The sequence below is a fragment of the Ochlerotatus camptorhynchus genome, unplaced genomic scaffold (genome assembly GCF_037179485.1).
Source record: "Ochlerotatus camptorhynchus isolate MF236.1 unplaced genomic scaffold, CSIRO-AGI_Acam_v1.1 ptg000045l, whole genome shotgun sequence".
NCBI lineage: Eukaryota > Metazoa > Arthropoda > Insecta > Diptera > Culicidae > Ochlerotatus > Ochlerotatus camptorhynchus.
The window spans coordinates 1,616,765-1,638,256 of record NW_027040536.1 but is presented as its reverse complement, the minus strand read 5'-3'; the positions used below and the strand labels follow the sequence as shown (position 1 = coordinate 1,638,256).

General features: G+C 42.4%; 3 protein-coding genes across 3 annotated transcripts; 2 read left to right on the top strand and 1 right to left on the bottom strand.

The window, feature by feature from the left end:
• Positions 1-4,830: 4,830 nt before the first annotated feature.
• Positions 4,831-5,457, bottom strand: LOC135715350 (mantle protein-like). The gene is made up of 2 exons (XM_065238671.1): positions 5,416-5,457; positions 4,831-5,349 (listed from the first exon to the last, which is right to left on the bottom strand). Exons 1-2 carry the CDS (start codon positions 5,419-5,421, stop codon positions 4,831-4,833), a joined length of 525 nt encoding a protein of 174 aa, XP_065094743.1. The 5' UTR covers positions 5,422-5,457.
• A 5,001-nt stretch (positions 5,458-10,458) lies between these two features.
• LOC135714523 (uncharacterized) lies at positions 10,459-12,123 on the top strand. Its single transcript, XM_065237909.1, has one exon. It carries the CDS (start codon positions 10,459-10,461, stop codon positions 12,121-12,123), a length of 1,665 nt encoding a protein of 554 aa, XP_065093981.1.
• An 8,466-nt stretch (positions 12,124-20,589) lies between these two features.
• Positions 20,590-21,215, top strand: LOC135714732 (mantle protein-like). Its single transcript, XM_065238116.1, has 2 exons — positions 20,590-20,618; positions 20,693-21,215. The coding sequence occupies exons 1-2, from the start codon at positions 20,613-20,615 to the stop codon at positions 21,209-21,211; spliced, it is 525 nt and encodes a 174-aa protein (XP_065094188.1). The 5' UTR covers positions 20,590-20,612; the 3' UTR covers positions 21,212-21,215.
• Positions 21,216-21,492: the final 277 nt, after the last annotated feature.

Genomic DNA, 21,492 nt, shown 5'->3' with positions numbered 1-21,492 from the left:
ATTTGTGGTGAACGCTCTTAATTTCTCCGTCGTAATCTAACAAAATCGGCCCTTTTCAGAGCCACTAAAAGATTCCACAAGAGAGTTGGGAAGGGAATTTCTGCTGCTTACAACTGATCGCATCACAGTGAATCCTGATCTAAAAATAGCAACCAGCAAGTGCCCTAGAACCAAAAGCGGTGCGATGCTATGACGATGACTGCAGGGGCATACAAGCAGAAGGGTGAAAGCCAATTCTCTTTAACGATTTCCTCTTTTGACTTCCTATTTCGCACTGTTTCTGCTATGCTCTTCTATCATCCACAACAACAAACGTATCAATGAATGTGTTTGCCGTCGAGTTAACGTTATCTGACCGTGCACTTCGTAGTTGCTCCTCCGTGAATGATCAGAACTAATCCACTTGCAAAGAGAACTACATCGATGGGTGCATGGGATAAGCTTTCCATCTTCAATGTACAAGCACATTAATTCAATCTATAGATCAATTCACAGCGCCGGCCACGTCCTCACGGTCTTTTGGGGAAGGAAGGATGATTAGTTCGACGTCCGGTTGATACTGGAGACCGAGAATACCTCTACATCTCCACGGCTGTCTCGGGAAGGATAGTTGTGTTTAGAGAGGTAGGTTATTTTTAGATCAGGATTCACTGTGGTTAGTGATACGATCGGTTAAAGCAGAATTTGTTTTTATTTAAATCTAGTGGGGATAGAATAAGGCAAAGTGAAAAATTACAAGGAAGGGGACAGGCCTGGATTGATCAGTAAGCAGAAACGGTAACCACTGAACTACCAAACCTCGTCGTAATGCTACATCGACATGTTTCGTCTAGGAATGATTCTCTGATGACTGTGTTGGGGAAGCAGCATAAGCATGAAGGTTATTGGTTGATTTATTAGTTAATTAGACGCTTTTGAACAATGCTGGCCATTTACCACTTTTTCAATAGTTGCTTGTTGAAAGTCAACAGTCGAAGGCATTATCGATGCGTAGCCATATTTCTGATCAATTGGTGATAATATTATTGAAATTGGACCAGGGGCAGCTGAGTTATTATCGTTCAAATCTTTCACAATTTTGTTTCATGTTCCATTTTCAGTTTTCACAAAGTCTACCCCCATATAGAAATCACAGACGTAGTCCTACGTCAAAAACAAGCAATACCGACCAAAAACAGCGTGAGGGTCTTGGGAGTGCTCCTCGATTGGAATTTATCCTTTGAGCCGCACTTCCAACAAGTAAAGAAGGACTGTCGCAGTCGGTCCAACCTGATTAAGACCATCTCCCGCCCCCACCGATCCAACAATCGCGAAATCCGCTTCCGCGTAGTTCGAGCCATCATCGACAGTCTCCTACTGTACGGTGTAGATATTACATGCCTTGCCGCCGAGAAAGCCGTCCAGATTCTGGAACCGGTGTACAACGGCTACGTTCGATCAGTCTCCGGTCTCCTGCTCTCTACCCCGGCCGACGCAACATGCGTTGAAGCCGCTGCCTTTCTCGTTAAAACGTCGGGAAACAACAGGATCGTTCTCCTCGACGAGGCGAACCGACTCCTCCGCACGGCCGCCGACGTAGATTTCCTTCCAGTGGCCAGGGTCCACTGGCACGGAGACAAAAGTTGGCAATAGCACAAGATCAAAATTGACAACCGAATCAAGGACCGCTTCAGGGCAGGAGACAACTGGCTGGCTTCACGCTGGACAGTTGTCGAAACTCTCGGGGCGCACTACCAAGGTTAAGAAGTTAGGTATACCGACGGCACTCTCTCTAGGAGCGGAGTGGGAATGGGGGTCTCCGGAGATGGTCTGCTTGTGACCGCACCGGACCCAGGTCCACCGGCAATGTACCGCTCCAAAATGTCAAAAAGTGGATCAAGCGAACGATTTGGAGAGCCTGAGACACCGAGTGGAGGAACAACAGGACACACCACCTTCGGAAGATCAAGGTGACCACCGGAACCTGGAAGGATCGACCAAACCTAAGAGAACAACGAGTGGTGTCAATACTGCGCACCGGGCACAGCAGAGTCTCCCACAACTTCGGAGGAACACCGTTCCGGAGGACCTGCGAAACCTGTGGAGTGCCAGTCACCGTGGAGCACATCCTCGGCTTGAAGTCAATCAGCATTCGGAACCTGTTGAGCGACGAGTCCCCGGCAGCATCACCTTCCTAAAAGAGCCGAACCTTTACCACAATATCTGAGTGTTCCTTGTTAGTATTTCCGTTTTGTTGGCCTTGTGACAGTTTTCTACACCTTTTCATTGTAGCAATATAAATGTACCACAGCCAAGATTGGGAATCTCCTTCTGAGAACCCATTTTTTTTCTCCTTTTTTTTACTAGGATCTTAAGAGATGAACTAGCCATATGGCTAAAAATCAATATAATAAAGAAAAAAAACTCACGGAATGGACTTGGATCGGACCGTATCTCCACTATCGCATCCTCCCTGAGCAATATTGGACCACGATGATGTCATACCTACGGATTCTCGCTTATCACGGATCGGATGGAATCGGATAGCTGCACCTACTTGGCCAGAAATCATCCATGCCGTCATCACCATTTGGCAAACTATTACCGAAATCCACGAGGCAGCCGAGGCAACACAATGCACGGAAAAGTTTCGTAACCAACCGACATTTCTTTTCAAAATTTTTATTTGAAAGTCACTATTTGGACTCTATTTTCGTTATTGTAGTCACTAAAGTAACTACTATTACATCACATACCCACTACCAGCTCTGTTGTATGCAAAAATGGTACAGGCATCGAAAGCTCTCAATTAATGACTGTGGAAGTGCATCTAGAACACTAAGTTGAGAGCACGCAATAATCTAATATGCAATAATCAATAAGCTTTAAATGCGCGAAAGAAAAAAGGAGAAATTTTCTGAATCTGCTTAACTTTCGATTCAACAAAATAAACACAAAATCAATCATCAAACACTCCACAATGCGACAAAATGTGATCAAACCATAAAAAGGTAAAACTCATACCCTTTTCCAGCAAGATGACATTTTATGAAAACATTGGTGATTGATGTTTGGTGATTGAATAGTTAAAGCCATTTTGGCATTTCATGAATGATCTTAAAATCTCCAAAACTCCAAAATTAAATGAAAATACAGCCAAAACGCAAAATATCTATGGTTAGTTAGGAGAATTAAATGGATATTATGAATCCTGTGATATGAAAAGATGAGAAACACTGGTGTGGACTATTGGATTTGGCCTGCGATGGAAACAGATTGACCAAATGTATTCGTGCCAGTAGAAAGTCAGTTAGTTAGACCTAAGTAGTAAACGTAAACAATGACTATTTTCGAAGATCGAGAATTTAAACTCACCCAAGCAAACCCAGTGTAGAGACACAATTCCACTACTTGATGAAGTTTTTTTTGCAATCTGAAGTGATGTCTAAAATATTACCATTTTTGGAATTTTTATGTTCTCACTAGATCACTTTCACCTTGCATCAAGCATTTAAAAGTTTAAAAAAATCTTCACCATGGAACAATATTTTGAGGGCTTTCATCTAGAACTTTGAGAAAAAAGAGATCCATTTGGCTTTCCCCAACAACGCTGAATAATTATTGTTTATCCTTAGTCGTCCCTAAGCTGCACAAGTAATCAATATGAAAATTTCGTGCTTAGAGTTTGAATTACGATGTCTTTTGAATATTTTTAATTAAATTAAGACCTAGGTCCTATTGAAGAATCACTGTTACAATTGTTGTTCTTTTATTGATTATCAATATGTTTGCTCATTTATATTGTATGTCCTAACGTACTGACAACGCAAGAAAGCGCGCACGAGTCTTTTAATTTCCAACCCCTATCTTACAATTCACATATCCATCCTCAACGCCGTCTGAATCGGAACTGAAATCCGAATCTATTCACCATCAAGCTTCCCCAAACGAAGAAACTGGCATACAATTTTCCCCAAGCGTAAACCACCCACAGCCACGCAATTCACCCCCAAATTCATCCGAGTGAACAAACTTCCCCTGTATAAGTTTACCAACGGCATGTTTGTTTTCGAAACCGGCTTCATTCATTATTCATCAGGACCAAAAGCGACCCAACCGCGTCGAAGGCCTCCCAGACTTGTTTTTCGTCGTTTCTGTTTTGCTTCCGTCGCTCGTCGCGTGTTTCAGCCAAAGTTGGTGTGTCACCATTTTCACCACTTTCCAACTCACAAACCGAATGCAAGGACGGACCGGCCTTCCATCCTTCCGCCCGCTGATCACGAGCGACACGAACGACACGGTGGAAAGCGAAAGCTCTTTATTCGAGTGTGCAATGCCATAACCGTAAATTTTCATTTCAGTTGAAACTTTACTGATGTTTCAGAGCCAGTCAGCCACATACCGCATACCCTGCTATTACGAACGACGACGTCCAGCGTCGTCATCGTTGTCAACCTGCAGCGCAAACGATGTCATTTTCCTTTCTGGAAAGTGACAATATGTTCGAGAACGGATGCGACTGTCGTGTCAATTGTAGGAGGAGGCGGATGATCTTATTCACAACCCTGGTCCATGCAGGATCCTTGGTAGCAGCAAAGAGCATTCAGGGATAAGTTAAGGTTATGAGAAGTGTTATTAGATGAATATGCGGGAAATGGACGGGTAACGTTGGCGAATCGGAATGAAGCTGTATAATTTTATGAAAATGATCTTGTGGTTTGTTTCGAAACTGATTTTCTGCATGGGAGAAGCTCAATTGGGGACATTTATGAAATGATATCAAGTAAAAGAATAGGTTAGATATTAACAAAGATAACGTTTTATTCCGTGCAATATGTTATTTAACACGATTTACCACCAGTGCTTCTTTTCGTGCTTCTTGATGGTAAAGGTCACTGGAACGTGCTTCTCGATGTACACTGGCTTGTGAACAACCACTGGAACGCGCTTCTCAACATGAACTGCGTACGGTTTCGGCACTTCGACGTATTCCTTGTGGACAACTGGGACCTTCACTTCCACTGGGTATGGGACTGGACGGTCAATGTGGACTGGGACCTTTTTCTCGATGTAAACTGGCACTTTCTTCTCCACGTAGACTGGAACCTTCTTCTCGACATGAACCGGGTATGGGACCTTCACCTCAACTGGAACATGCTTCTCGACCTCAACTGGGTACGGGACTGCGACATTCTTGGTGATGGTGGTGGTCAAGTGCTTCACTTCATGGTGGTTATCGTGGTGGTCATCGAAGCTGAGAGAATCGTGTCCGTATCCCAGATCCCAAAGGCCACGTTTGTCCTTCTTGGAGGAATCGTCAACTGCCGCGCAGGAAACAACGGCCAAAGCCATGGAAAATACTACGAACGCCTAGAAAAGACAATTGGAGGTGAATTAGTGTGAAGTAAAACTAATTGCTAATTTATGACTCGTTACCTTCATGGTGGATGCTACCGACGATTGGATTACACTCCAGTGGTTTTCGGACTGAACTGAGCTGGTGAGATGATCACAAGCGTATGATATGTTCAATGTAACTCTTTGATGCTTTTATACAACCAGATCGGTTAAGTTTCAATGCACTTGAATTTCGTCATTTTGGTTTTCTTTTCCATTGTATCGTCTCAAAATACACCATTGAAGGTAGAGGTGGAGATGATTGGTTTAATACGTATCACATTGTTAGTTCAAATGTTGAGCTTCGAACTACACGACTAATGATTCGTTCATATATTAAAGCTTAACAGCAACATTGTGAGTGTAAATAAAATAAATTATTTTCGTATGCAATTAAGATCCTTTTCCCACAGTTGTTAATTAAGCATCGTTATCAATTTTGCATTTGTTAATTCTGCGGCAAGCTCAATGGAAGTCATGAAAACTCATAAAATACTCGTTAGAAAATTAATAGATTTATCCTTTATGTGTGTCAAGATGTATTATATGTTTAACCCGTGTTATTCAAATGTATGCTGGGTACCCCGGTACATGAGACGAAATATATTGAAAATTTAAGAATTCAACATAGAACTCAATCTTCTAAAATTTCAAGGTATTGAGCAGTTCCAGGGAAAATTGCGTAACATAATGCAATTTATGAATCAACCTTCTCCGATATGTAATTGTTTATTTTGGACAATGCTTCACTTTTTTTTTTCAATCTGTCCATTTTGGATCTTACTAATTTTACAAAATGGCGTCCTAGAAATTTTCCAAAAATTCGTAGCAATGAAACGGCATTTCTGATCAAAATGACGTCTGAGAAAAGGTTGTACAGAAAAATAATGTATGTTGTGGGCAAAATAGCATAGCATAGCATAAGCGATTGCACAAATCGTGGGGGGCTATATAATGGTCAACCAATACATTTTGTAGAAAATATCGTGTGTTGCCTTGCAAAAACACTTGGGATTAGAGGTTTTTCCCACACATTAAAATCTACAAATCAAGCATCGCATTATACACCTGGCCACATCCTTACAATTACAAGGGATAGCAAGGAAAATTAGTTCAACATCTACTTAAGAAGTTGCAGGGAACCCATACTACCTTCATAGATGCCACGGGAGGGAAGTAGTAGTGTTAGTAGAAAATGGAATATATTTAGGAATCTCTGTTCGCCAATATAAAGTAAAGGTTATGTGAAAATTTAAATAAATTTAAATTAATACAAAAAGAAAGATCTCACCAAAATTATCTGCTATAAGCCTGTCTTTCCATGTTTTCAAAGCTGTTTCATGCATCATCCTTGCCAATACTCTCCACAACGCGTTTTTTTTTTCACACCGAAGCATTGAGACCATTCATCACTCTTTCGCCTACGCTACTGTAATGGAAGCAAACCGCAGGATTCACAACAGAATGCGCAGACCCTTCAGTGTTTGGAGTACATTTGATCACCAACACCATCATAGAACGATTAGAAAACCCAACACCTCCGACGCAGGCATCGATCGCTTTACTATGCCAAACATTTCTGGTTCGGGAGCACACGCGAAGAAAATAAAACAAGATTTTCAGATTGCGACATCTCTTCTGATTCTAGCAAACACGATGAATCACGTTTCCTTCTTGATTCGAAAACTTCCCAGAAAGCCAGAAAACCACCACAATTTTAAAACCTCTCCAGACCCATCATGATCTGAAGATATCAGAGGTCTAAAGCCAGAATCAAAAGCACTACACGGAGAAAAAATACTACACAACATTTGAGTTCTATGTACTTAATATTGAGTTCAGCCTCTCACTTGCACTCTTTATTGTTCTCAAAAAAGGAACGAGAGATTCTACCCAACGATATAATTCAGAACAATAAGTTACTTTTGAGTAAAGTGTATATTCTCAAATTTACGTGAATTAAACTTAGTTTTGGGTAGAATATACTTAAGAGTAGGTATTTTTTTACTGGTATTAAATGGAAACTACTATATACGATCCTTAAAATTTGTCAAACCTCTTAACGGAATCCCTTTATCAAGAGCTTTGAGTGGATTGGTTTATTTCCTTTAAATTCCGTTTCAAATTCAAATTTTGTTTTCAATCTCTGTCGCGTTGTTAACAGCATAGGGTTAACTACCCCATTTCCGGCCTATTAATCACAATCCACGCTTAGTCTTTCTTAAACTAGCGTAGTCAAACAATGTCTGTAGTGGGCAAAATAAACAAAAATTACAAAGTGAGAGAGAGAAGCATTCGTTGTTGCTGTTGTTGTTGTTGTTGTTTATTACTGACACTTTACATTTGCTGATGCATTCGTGTCTTTAAAAAATTATAGTGTACAGTGTGTTTAATGATGTGGTGTAAATGTTAATTGTTAAGTTCACACTTAGCTACTTTACTGCCCTGGTCCACATTTCATCGCTTCTGCTTATTGTTTTCTTCTCTATTTCAGTAATTTCTTCACCATCATATTATCTTCAAATTTCTTCCTTGATTCGATTTCCAAATCCTCGATTCTTCTTCTCCATCTTCTTCTGCTTGGTTCACATCATCTTCTGTCATCTTCATCAGCTTCTATTTCTGTATTCTTCTGCTCCGACTTTGTATGTTTCTTCTCCATCATCCTCTGTTTTCTTCCGTTGTCCTTAACGTCCTCTGTGTTCGCTTCTCTCTTTTCCTCGTTTTCACAATGTTCGATCGATATTACCTTCATGCAGGAACTTCAGCAACCGCTTTCCGCTGCCATCATCGTTCATGACTACTTCAAATTTCCTGCAGTGTAGAACTACGTGTCGGACATCCATAACCGTTCCACAGCAATCGCATGTCGGTGGCGATGATTTCATTAATAGAAATTCGTGTGTCAGTCTGGTCTGGCCGATGCGCAGACGAGTGAGTACTCGTTGGTCGGCAGAACTGTTTTGATCGATCCACTCTTTAATGTCACGTTTTATCTCCTTCAGCTTGACTTCTGTTAGTTGCACCTATCGTGACTCCCACTTCTGACGGACGGCTTGGTTCATTGCCAATGGCATCTTTTCCTGGAATGCCGATGCTGAGTGGCCACGGATACCGGCGTGGCCGGGAACCCAACAAAAGTGAATCGGACGGTTTGAAAGCAGACATTAAATTTCTTGAATCCAGGGAGGCTGCGATTTGCCAATCTCTATTACTGAAAGACAGCTAGCCGAATCAGAGACGAAAGTGGATAATCGTGTAGTCGCGCCAGACTTTGCCGGCAAGAACTACACCCTGCTTCTTCAAACCGGTAGTCGTCGGTACTGGCAGCAAGGAGTGGGCCTTGCCATCCGTGAAGGGGTTCCATTCGAGTGCATCGATATCAATTGTGATATTCAAGCCATTGCAGTTCGCATCCATCTTCGACGCCAATGACGGTAGTGTAGATCTACCGCTCCGAACTCCCAGCAACAGTGCCAAACAGAACTAAATGATTTCTTGGAGCGTCTGCCCGCGCCAATGTTGGTACTTGGCGACTTCAATGCGCACCATCCCGGCTGGGGTTCTACGGCATCGAATGCGCTTGGCCGCTACATCGCTGAAAAGACACTGACGGAGCATCTGATAATCCTGAATGACGGATCACACACGCGGGTGGATCCAGCAAACGGTTCATTTTCTGCCATAGATCTTTCGATCTGTTCAGAGGTGCTAGCTCCCAGATTTATCTGGCGAACACTTCCGGATACCCACAGCAGCGACCACTTTCCAATCACCGTCTCTTCACCTGAATTCTCACAGATCGCCACGAAGCGAAGAAGATGGCTCTACGACCAAGCAGATTGGACATTGTTCGAACGACTAACTTCCAGCAGCAACAAACCGGATGACGAGATAGGCGTTGATGAGTTCGTAGATCGGATATTATCAGCAGCAACCGCTAGCATTCCTCGAACATCAGGACGAGTTGGTTCCAAATCGGTACCATGGTGGTGCCCGGAAGTGAAAACGACGATTAAGCGGCGTCGAAAACTTCTGAGAGCACTGAAGCGCAGCAGAATAGCAGGATCGGACACAGCGGATGTTTTGAAGTAGTTCCAGGAAGCGAAGGCAGCGGCTAAGAAGGCAGTGAAGGAAGCTAAGGAACATTCGTGGGAAGACTTTGTCGGAAAAATATCACCTAGCAGCACAACGGCAGAAATGTGGCGGACGATGAACACCCTGAGAGGCAAACGACAATACAGCAAGGCGGTTATCAAGCGACCCGATGGCTACACGGAGAAGGTGGAAGAAATAGCAGAAGAACTGGCCGAGCACTACTGCGAGAGATAAGCGACCTCAAGCTACCCCCAACTGTTTCAAACAGCGAAGGAAAGAGCGGAACGGGATCGCGTGGATTTTCTTCCGGACAACGACGAGATATATAACGCGGACTTCACCCTGGATGAGCTTCTGTGGGCACTCGACAAAGGACGTAGTGTCTCTACAGGTCCTGACTCGGTAGGGTATCCGATGATCCGACGTCTGCCTTTATCCGTCAAAATCGCGCTGTTGCAGCTTCTAAACAGAATCTGGCGTAGTGGCGTTTACCCTATCAGCTGGCGAACCGGAATAATAGTGCCGATTCCGAAGCCAAACTGTTCTGAATCTGGACCTGCTGCTTTCCGACCTATCACTTTGACCAACTGCACCGCAAAGGTGTTCGAACGTATCGTGAACCGCAGATTGACGACTGAGTTGGAGTCGAATGGACGACTGGATAAGAGGCAGCACGCCTTTAGAGCTGGGAGAGGCGTCGACACATACTTGGCGGAGTTGGATAGGTCATTGCCAAATCGGGACGAACACTGCTTGATTGCATCGCTTGATCTGTCGAAAGCGTACGACACCACTTGGCGGTACGGTATCTTGCGTACTCTGCGTAAGTGGCAGATGGGTGGGCGCATGTTCAACGTACTGTACAGTTTCCTCACCGACAGATCTTTCCGGGTGAACGTGGAAGAACATTTATCGGGTGAAATGCCATTGGAGAACGGAGTCCCCCAAGGATCAGTGTTGTCTGTCACGTTATTCCTTATAGCGATGCAGCCGATTTTCAGAGTGGTGCCGCATACTGTTGCCGTGCTTCTCTATGCGGACGATATTTTGCTGGTGGTACGGAGGAGTAAGGAGCGTCCTCTGTATAGAGATCTACAGGCTGCAGTGAAAGCTATCGATAAATGGGCGAAAAGCGTCGGATTCACAATTTCCGCGACAAAATCAAAAATTTTCTACGGCAGTCCCAACGCCCGTCGAGAACCCAGCAAAGATATATTCATCGACCGTACAGCTGTACCGAGGACGAATCAACTGAAAGTTGTTGGCGTCAACCTTGACCGGTCGCTGTCCTTCAAACACCATTGCAAGGTAGTCAAAAACACGTGCGACTCTAGACTGCGCATCTTGAAGATGATCGGGGCTAAACTTCCGCGAGGGCAACGCGATTCTATGTTGGGTATCGGATCAGCAATCGTCACGTCGCGACTTATCTACGGTATCGGGCTCGTCAGTAGAGCGAAGGATTCGGTGGTGCAGACTCTTGCACCCATCTACAACCGGATGGTCCGGTTCGCCTCAGGGGCGTACGTCACCAGTCCGATTCCAGCGATTATGGCTGAAGCAGGCACTTTGTCATTCGATTTAATGATTATGCAAGCCATAATTCGTGCTGCAATTCGTTTGATGGAGAAGGATTCCAGGAATATCGATCTTCCAGTTGTGGAACGAGCGTCCGATCGCCTGGCGACGATTGATGTAGAGCTTCCAAACATCGCTGTACGAACACGTCTAGCCAACCGAGAGTGGTATGAACCCAAGCCGCATATTGTTTGGGATGTGAAACGGAAGGTGAAAGCTGGGGACCCCCCGAATACAGTGCGTCCCATCGTGCAGGAGTTGCTGGCTAACCGGTTTAACCGTGCTTTGGCTATTTATACGGATGGTTCTAAATGCGAGAACATAGTTGGAGCTGGTGTATTTAGTAGCAACATTCAGCAAGCAATAGGTCTTCCGTCACAATGTAGCGTTTTTTCGGCGGAGGCCTTTGCAATCAAGTCGGCCGTCATCGCTGCAAGAGCATCAACCGAATGTGTTATCATTCTGTCTGATTCGGCCAGCTGTCTTTCGGTCATAGAGAGTGGTAGATCGCAGCATCCGTGGATCCAGGAATTCGAGCGCTTACTACGTGGACGGTCGATCCACCTTTGTTGGATCCCTGGTCATGCCGGAATTCGCGGTAACGAAGAAGCAGACCGTCTAGCCAGTGAAGCACGAAACAGTCCACCAATCAACGTCGCCGTACCAAGAATTGATTCCATCAAGAACATGAACCAAGTCTTTCGTCAGCTATGGGAAGCACGTTGGGCACAATTGACAGATGTGAAGCTGAAGGAGGTCAAAAGGGAAACGAAGAAGTGGATCGATCAGTACAGCTCTGCCGATCAACGCATACTCACTCGTCTGCGCATTGGTCATACTAGGGTTACGCATGAATATTTGCTTAAGAAAACAGCTCCGCCAGCATGTGAATGCTGTGGGACCGTTGTTCACGTTCGTCACATTATTCTGCACTGCAGAAAATTTGAAGCGACCAGGACGAAATACGGAATCGATTCCACAAGCCTTTTTACGGCGTTACGCAACGACGATGATTATGAGAAGCGGTTGCTGAAGTTTCTGCATGAAACCAAACTTTATCGGAAGCTTTGAAGGGCGAAGATAGAATGGAAAGGAAAATGCAGGATATAGGAAGAAAACGAAGCGGAGGATGAAGAACAAGCAAGCGATGCAGAAGAAAAAGATGTCGGACAGGAAACGGAAGAAGATGCAGTGGAAGAATGTTACCGATGAATGTTGCAAGCAAATGAGTTCATGAAGAAGATGCTGAATGGAAATCGAAGAAGATAAAGTGGAAAAGGATGAAGATGAAGCAGAAAACGAAAGCACTACAGAAGACATGAATGAGTATGAAGATGTAGAAGAATGAAGATAAATATGAAGCGCAAGGAAGGAACGGAGAAATCGAAAAATAGTGTGGAAAAGATATATGGAAGATCATGAAGAATGAAGATGGTGAATATATATATAGAAGAAGTAAAGAAGAAATTTATGGAGAAGAAGTGTAAACCATGAGATGAGCATGCAGACGATGAACCAGGAAACGAACAAACGATAAGAAAGCTAAGTGAATTTTGAATTGTATCGTAAACATTAACACTCACCCTCACATCACTCTGAACACACCCACACACTGCTACACAAAAATCAATTCAACTGACATGAATGCATCCGCTGGATGTAAAATGTCAATAATAAAGAACAACAACAACAACAAATTTTAAGAATTCGCAACCTTGTAGTTTACACAATCTTACAATGCTGCTTGAAAGTCAGTGACCGGTCGAGGGTGACACCGATGACTTTCAAACGATTCATCTTCGGTACAGCTACACGATCGATGCAGATATTATTGATAGGTTCTCGACGGGAGTTGGGACTGCCGTAGAAGCTGTTTGATTCCGTAGCTGATATTTTGATCCCAACGCTCTTCGCCCACTTATCGACACCACGGCTTGTAGATCGCAATAGAGGGGTCGCTCCTTATTTCTCCGTACCACCAGCAAAATATCGTCCGCATATAGACAGTATGCGGCACCGCTCTGAAGATTGGCTGCATCGCGACGAGGAACAACGTGACCGACAGCACTGACCTGTGGTAACTCCGTTTTCAAATGGCATTTCACTCGATAAATGCTCTTACACGTTCACTCGGAATGTTCTGTCGGCGAAGAACCTGTTCAACACATTGAACATCCGCCCACCTATCTGGCACTTTCCCAGAGTGCGTAAAATGCCGTACCTCCAGGTTGTATCATATGCCTTCGATAGGTCGAGCGATGCTATCAAGCAGTGTTCATCACGATTGAGCAGCGACCTACCCAACTCCACCAAGTACTTTTCAACCCCGCGCCCAGCTCTAAAAGCGTGCTGCCTTTTGTCCAATCGTTCTTTTGACTCTAACTCCGTCGTTAAACTTCGATTCACCATGTGCTCGAACACCGTCGCAATTCAATTGGTCAGAGTGATAGGCCGAAAGATTGCAGAATCAGACTAAGATGAATTTGGCTTCGGTATCGGCACTAGTATTCCGGTTCACCAGCTGATAGGGTACACGCCACTACACCAGACTCTGTTTAGAAGCTCCAGTAACGCGATCTTGACGGATACAGGCAGACGTCTGAGCATCGGATACCGAGACAAGACCTGTAGAGACACTACGTCCTTTGAATTATAGATGTCGTTGGTATCTGGAAGAGTATCCACGTGATCCCGTTCCGCTCTTTTCTTCACTGCTTGGAACATTAGTACAAGACACTGAAGAAGTCTGCACATTGTAGACGGAATACGACTATCTGTCAAGGATATGCAAATAAGGTAGTGGAATTAAATGGAAATTACGTATCCTTCTCTCTCTCTCTCTTTCTTTATACAGATATTCCACTAAAACGCCCACATTCATCATAATTCAAACGAAAATTGTACTTTATATATTTTCATTAAAAATCAACAAAAATGTTAAAAACCCAAATATCTCAACCTTTTCTCGCTTTTTCTAAAAAAAAAGCTTATGAAAAATGCATACTTGTTAAGTGTTTCAAACTATGAACACTTCAAAACTGACAAAAATCGTAGAACAAGAAATTTTTCGACAAATTATTCACTTTGTACGCTTGTTTGTATATTAGTTCACAGAAAACGTTTTGAAATGTCACATTATTTTCTGAGTATAATTTATATGAAAAAATGTTTGATTTTTGTTAATTTTAAGTGTCCATAGTTGTATACATTTCAAAAGTTTGCATTTGTTCATTAGCTTTTTTTTTCAAGAGAAAAATTTCAAAAATCGGTGATAAAATTTTGAGATATTTAGGTTCTTAGGATTTTTTTTTAAATTTTTCCTTCAAATTACAAAAAAATAAAAAAAAATCAGTGTACTTTTTTCCAGTAAACATTGTTTTTATCTAAAGCTTTGTGTTTGACGATTTCGTGCAATAATGTTTAAAAAAAATAAAAACGTTATTTTAAAAAATTTACATGATCCAAAATGGTCAAATTTTAACAAAAAATTAAGATCATTGCCCATGACAAACAATTATGCACAGTTTCATGCAAATTGGAGAAGGTCTCTATTTTTAAGTATGGAATCCACTTTACTTTTTCTCAATTACGACACTGATTTTTTTTTAATTAGTTTGTTTGCAAGGCTCAAATGTTCAAAAGGACTCCACGGAGCCGAGAACTATTAAATATCTTAATATGTTTTTTTTTAAATATAATTAATACAGGGTGGACACTGATTTATTTATTGATTTATTTATTTATTTATTTGTCTGCATCAACAGGCTGTGTATAGCCCCAATGATGATTTAAGTAACTTATATAGGTAAATCAAAAAATAAAAACTAAGAATAAAATACAAAAATAAAACACACAATCATTCACGGTTAACTGTGCCAGAAAAGAACGATGAGAAGTATCTTTGTAGCAGCTGTCGAGGCAAATGGAAATCGAAGATGCCCGAGACTCAATTGAACACTCGTTGCAGCCCACCTATTGCACCTTTCATGCCATAGTTTGTGCGCTGAAGTGGCAATCTCAGCATAACGTTGTTACGGAGCGCACGGGGTTGGACGTTAATGTTGACTTGCCCCAAGATTGCACTGCAATCAATTCTACCTTGTAAAGTGTCCGCAATGAACAGGGCCCTAGAGGTGTCTCTTCTAGTTCGGAGAGGCTCCAGATCAATCAGCTGGCAACGACTTTCATAGCTGGGCAGATGAAATGGGTCTCTCCAAGGCAGATTCCGCAGAGCGAATCGAAGAAAACGGCGTTGAACGGACTCAACTCTCTCAGCACCATTGTTGTAGTTTGGACTCCAGACCACAGAACAATATTCCAGAATGGATCGCACCAAGGAACAGAACAGTGACTTCAAACAGTAGATATCGGAGAAATTCTTTGCTATCCTGAAGATAAATCCCAATGTCCTAGACGCCTTGTCGACAACGTACGATATGTGCTGCTTGTACGTAAGTTGAGAATCCAGAATAACACCCAGATCTTTCACATGGTTCACACGGTCGATTACAGTGCCGATAAGTTTGTATTCAAATGTGATTGGTTCTTTCTTCCGAGTAAAAGTGATCACTGAACACTTAGTGGGGTTAACCACCACTCGGTTCAAATTACACCAGCTGGCAAAGGCTTCGAACTGACGTTGAAGGAAGTGACATTCATCAATCGAGCGGATTCGTAGGTAGATTTTAAGATCGTCTGCATACGATAGTCGTGGGCCTTCGATGACCAAGTTCACGTCATTGAAGTAGAGTAAGAAAATCAAAGGTCTCAGGTGACTTCCTTGAGGTATTCCTGACGTAGCTAGATAGATATTGGACCGGTTGTCACCAATGGCAACCATCAGTTGCCGATCAGTGAGATATAAACGAAACCATCGCAAGAGGTTGCCGCTGACCCCAAGTCTATGCAACTTGGCAATCGCGATGGCATGGTTTAGCTTATCGAAGGCAGCTGACAAGTCGGTGTATATGACGTCTGTTTGAGTCCTCTCTGCCATGCTTTCCGTAAGATACGATGTCAAACACAGCAGATTTGTGGAAGTAGAACGACCGGAAGTGAAGCCGTGTTGATCACCACTTAGATACTGCTTACAATGAGATAGTAGAGGCTCTACTAACTAATGACTAACTCGAATAACTTCGAAACTGCACTCAACGACGTAATTCCACGATAATTGTCCACATCCCGTTTGCTGCCCTTTTTGTGGATAGGAAACATATGTGCGAATTTCCAACAAGATGGAAATGTACCACTCGAGATGGACAATCGAAATAGGTGAAGCATGGGCATCAGCAAGCTGGCGATATGCTTTTTCAGGAATACGGATGGAACGCCATCGGGTCCCGGATTGAAGGACGACTTGAATTGTGATGCGGCAGTGGAAATCATCTCGACGTTAACATCCATCGCACCCAGTGTTTGACCGTACAGTGGAACATTACTAGCTGCTAGGGTAACGTGTTCGTCAGTTAATCTCTAATTCGTGAAAACACTGGCGAACTTCTCAGAAAACAAGCGACAGATCTGCTGAGGAGTGGAAGCAACTGCTCCATTCAACACCATTGAAGAAGGTAGGCCGGATTCCTTGCGCTGCTCATTTACGTAATTCCAGAATGACTTCGGGTGCGACTTGAGTTTCCTCTGAATCCCTCGTTGATATCGCGAATAGCATCGACGGCTAACTCGCTTGAACTCATAATTGAGCCTAACGTAGTGACATTTCAGCGAAAGCGTACGATACTTAGTGAATTTTCTTAATGTGGCTCTCTTGGTCGACTTCAACCTACGCAGTTCACTCGTCTGCCAGGGAGGATGAGAAATTTTACGGTGAACTCTTTTCGGAACGTGCCTGTCAATGACATAAGCCAAGATATGTGAAAATGTTTGCGCAGCGGTTTCAACATTATCAGGATCGAGGATGATCTCCCAATCTATACTAGATAGCACGTTGACGATACTACGGTGATCGGCTTTCCGGAAATCGTATGACACGGTCGTGGAAATGTCGTCAAAGACCCGATCGTGATTGTCAGCAACAGTGACAACCAAGGGAGGGTGATGATGTACTTGCTTTACTAGTGGAGAAGGTGCCGTGGAGATGAAAGCAGCGGTGTCCTGAACGCTAACGAAGCAGAGGTCCAGGCTACGGTTGTTTTCGTTGACTACGTGGTTTATTTGAGATAGTGTTGCTGTACTATAGCAGTCGAGAAGGCTAACTGATCCTGTAAAATACAGAGTGTACAGGGTCTGGGTAGAGAAAGCCGCTGTAAGATGGTTTCCAGGAAACACCGGGTAGATTGAAGTCACCCAGAACGATTATCTCATCAGTTGGTGTCGCACTCTCCATTATGGTGAAAACGGACCGGCAATGGGTATCGATAAGTTCGTTGTCACGAACCCGGTCAGGTGCAATATACACCGCACACCAGAATTCATTCCGCCTACGTTTTGGTAGTAGAAAATGACGTCGTGTTTACTACGGTCGGTGGTCGCACGAGGTAAGGCGTTTTCCCTGGAAGTCATGGAAATATCAGGTGGCGAATGGACATGAACAATCTCAAGTGGATACTCGCCGTAGTGAGTAGGTTGGAAGACCCCCTCTCCACATCCAACCACAGGCCCGGAACGACTATGAAGATCGGAGGCGGCAGATGGCAGGACTAGGAAAACCGGGCATTAACCGGGAATTAATCAAGAATTTGATTTGAACCTAAAATACATTTCACGTGTACTTAGGTATTCGAAATTTAAATACTACATGTATGTACAAAAAATATATTTCTCAATTAAACTTAAATTTTGAATAATCTTGAATACTTCATCAATCTTGAGAATCTTAACATTGCTTTAATTCGGGGTATCAACACTTGAGAGTTAGATCTAAAAGCTTGCCTGCCCTAGAGTTTTGATAAATTTTCAAACTCAAAGTGGTGATAATGTTTTCAAATGATTAAAGTGAGATTCTCAAGTAATTTAGGTATCAGGTTTGAACACGTAATTCAGTGTCAACTTTTGCAATATCCAAGGTACTCAGAATTTTCAGGAAATAATAACCTGAATTCACTGTAAAATCTCCTCTTTGAAACCCTTTCGGAAATCTCTTTAAATTCTTTCGAAATGCCTATGAATTCCCGTAGAAATTTACTTAAAACTACCTTCAGTTTGAAAGGCAACGTTTTTTTTTCAGTTATATTCAGCAATAGATTCTCTCGGAATTATTACCGATATCCCCTGGGAATTCTCACATAACTCTTTTTAATTAATTGCAGGATTGATTAACATTTAAAAGATTTTCTAGGCCCTAAGTGATCATTAGGAGTAGTGTCAGAATTATTTCCATATCATAATAAAGTTTATTTTTTTTTCCTTGATTTGTTTACCGTCGATTTTGATTTCCGTGCTGAGCACCAATGCTACCGATGCCTAGGAGGCAGCTGGAGGCACACCTGTACCCTACCTATCGACATATCAACTCATGGACCGAGGACCAACGGCTTTACTTCCCTTCCGGTGGAAGGCATGATCAAAGATTTTATGCCTCATAACATCCCAATGGCGCCAACTGGGATTGAACCCACGCCTTTTGGGGTGAGAGGCAATCACGCTTACCACAACACCACCGTCAACACTATAATTAAGTTTGTAGAAGAGTTAATTAACTTTGAATTCTCCTCCCGAATTCCTTTAGAATGCTACTTGAAAATCCTTCAGAGTTGCTTCAGAATTTTCTGGAATTCTGCTTATAATCTTTAAAAAAAGTGTCTTCTGAACTACCTTGGGATTCACCCATTAATTTCCCTACAGTTTTCCGAAATTGGATCTCAAAATTACCTACAACATATTTTCACATTTTGATGGGATTATCATCTGAATTCCTTTAGATTTATCCTTAATACTCTCTAGTAGAGAGATAGAATTGTAGAGGACTGAAATTCTCCCCAAACCTCATTCGACATTCACCGTACTATGGTTACCGCACCAGCGTTCGCACCTCTTCACTTTGCTATTGCCGGACTGGCAACATTGCCAAGGCTACGCCACCCAGCTGTGTCCATATTTCAGCTGGTAGTCTTGTGTTATCATATGACTCGCGGAGGCGTGAAGTAGGAACTTGTAAGGACCAGAGCAAAGTATTCCGCTCCTTCCAGGTTGTCAACTCACCATTTTGTAGCCATCATACCATCATATACAATTGAAGAGAAAGTGATAATATTACACTTTTGAACACTAATCGTGAAAAAAAAAATCCTGTAGCACTGCTCTTCAAAATAGAAAATATTACTTCTTGGTAACTTAGTACATTTGAGAAGCATGAAATGCACATGAAAAAGGCCTCTCGTGATTCATTCAAAATGCTTTGAAACGCCAAAATCGAGATAAAACATAACTGCAGCTAGAAACTGGCTTAAAATCGTCAAACTTATCCTTGAAATTGTAGGGTAAAGGTAAAAATGACCAAAATATCCGTTTGTTTCTACCGGTTCGTTTGTGGTAAGAGGTTAAATTTTGGCAACATACCAAAATCGAATGAATTTTGAAAATAATGTATTTTTGCTACCTGTGATTACAATTTTTAATAAAAGAATAATTAATAATACCGAATGTGTCATAAAAATTACTTACGGTGGTCCAGAATCGTGCTTTTCGTGCAACATATCGCTTTTTTTTTTATATATATATCTTTATTAAGGAGACTTTCAGCCGTTGGCTGGCTCGTCTCCGACTAAATGCTCGCTCATTTGCTAATAACTAGGAGAAATGAATGTAATTTCAGCCTAAATGCCCTTAATTTGGGCCCATACATAAATTCAGCAATCGACTAAAATTTCAATAGCCACCAAAAATATCAATAAGTACCGTCCCAATGACCCGTTCATCTAGATAAAGTTGATAAATAGCAGATTTTTAGCGATGGGCCCAATCTTAGATCCAAAGGCCAACATTAGAGCCATCTCCCTATATAAATATAAATTTTATGAATTTATTTCTACAATATTCCAACGACTAGCAGAAGTACGAGAATAGAACTAGCCATCTCCATGCGACGCCTCTGCTGGATAGAGCTATTTTACAGTTATTGTTATGTAAATTCACTAAAGCGCCTGCATTCTGATAAGCCTAACATTGTTTCGAACTGTGCACTTTTGGATCGCATCTTTTCCAATGTTAATAAGACATACTTCGATTGTGTAATCTATTCAATTATTCTTCATGAAGCTACATCTCAATTTTATTATAAATAATTTGAATGACGTAATAATTTTAGTAACTTCCATACACTTTGCAAGATAATATTGCACTCCACCAACCGCGAGATTTCGAGCATTTCAAAATTCTTTCAAGTAGCCCATGGCTGACATTTAAAACTTGACATTGGTAATAGATATCAACCATGAAGAAAACAGATTAACTGGGTGCCAACAGCAAAGCCATGCAGCAAACACATGGTATAAAAGCGTCTAAGACTTACATTGAAGATATCATTCAACTGTGTTCGACCCATCTGCAAAGTTCAGTCCAAAAATCACTGGCGTGTAACCCACTCGACGGTAGCATCCAACATGAAGGTAACAAGTCATAAATTATAAATTAGCTTCAATACGCAATCCACCTTCAATCTCGTTTTTTTTTTTTTTTCTAGGCGTTCGCAGTATTTTCCATGGCTTTGGCCGTTGTTTCCTGCGCGGCAGTTGACGATTCCTCCAAGAAGGACAAACGTGGCCTTTGGGATCTGGGATACGGACACGATTCTCTCAGCTTCGATGACCACCACGATAACCACCATGAAGTGAAGCACTTGACCACCACCATCACCAAGAATGTCGCAGTCCCGTACCCAGTTGAGGTCGAGAAGCATGTTCCAGTTGAGGTGAAGGTCCCATACCCGGTGCATGTCGAGAAGAAGGTTCCAGTCTACGTGGAGAAGAAAGTGCCAGTTTACATCGAGAAAAAGGTCCCAGTCCACATTGACCGTCCAGTCCCATACCCAGTGGAAGTGAAGGTCCCAGTTGTCCACAAGGAATACGTCGAAGTGCCGAAACCGTACGCAGTTCATGTTGAGAAGCGCGTTCCAGTGGTTGTTCACAAGCCAGTGTACATCGAGAAGCACGTTCCAGTGACCTTCACCATCAAGAAGCACGGAAAGAAGCATTGGTGGTGAAATGTTATGTAACGTCTTGGAATGAATAAAACGTTGTCTTTGTTAATGTATACGAAATGGTGTTCTGCATGAATTGTTTCAAATCTGGAGTATGTATAACGTAATTGCTTAATCGCCAAATATTTTAAGAGCATTCTTGAGAAAGTTTAATCTTTGTTCTAAAGAACTCATCCGCCGCCATAAAATCCCAATTTCTGATGCATAAACACGCAAATTGCCAACGTAAACAATCCATCACAGTTTCCTGCTTACACCAACAGTGCAGCGTGTCAAACTGAGCG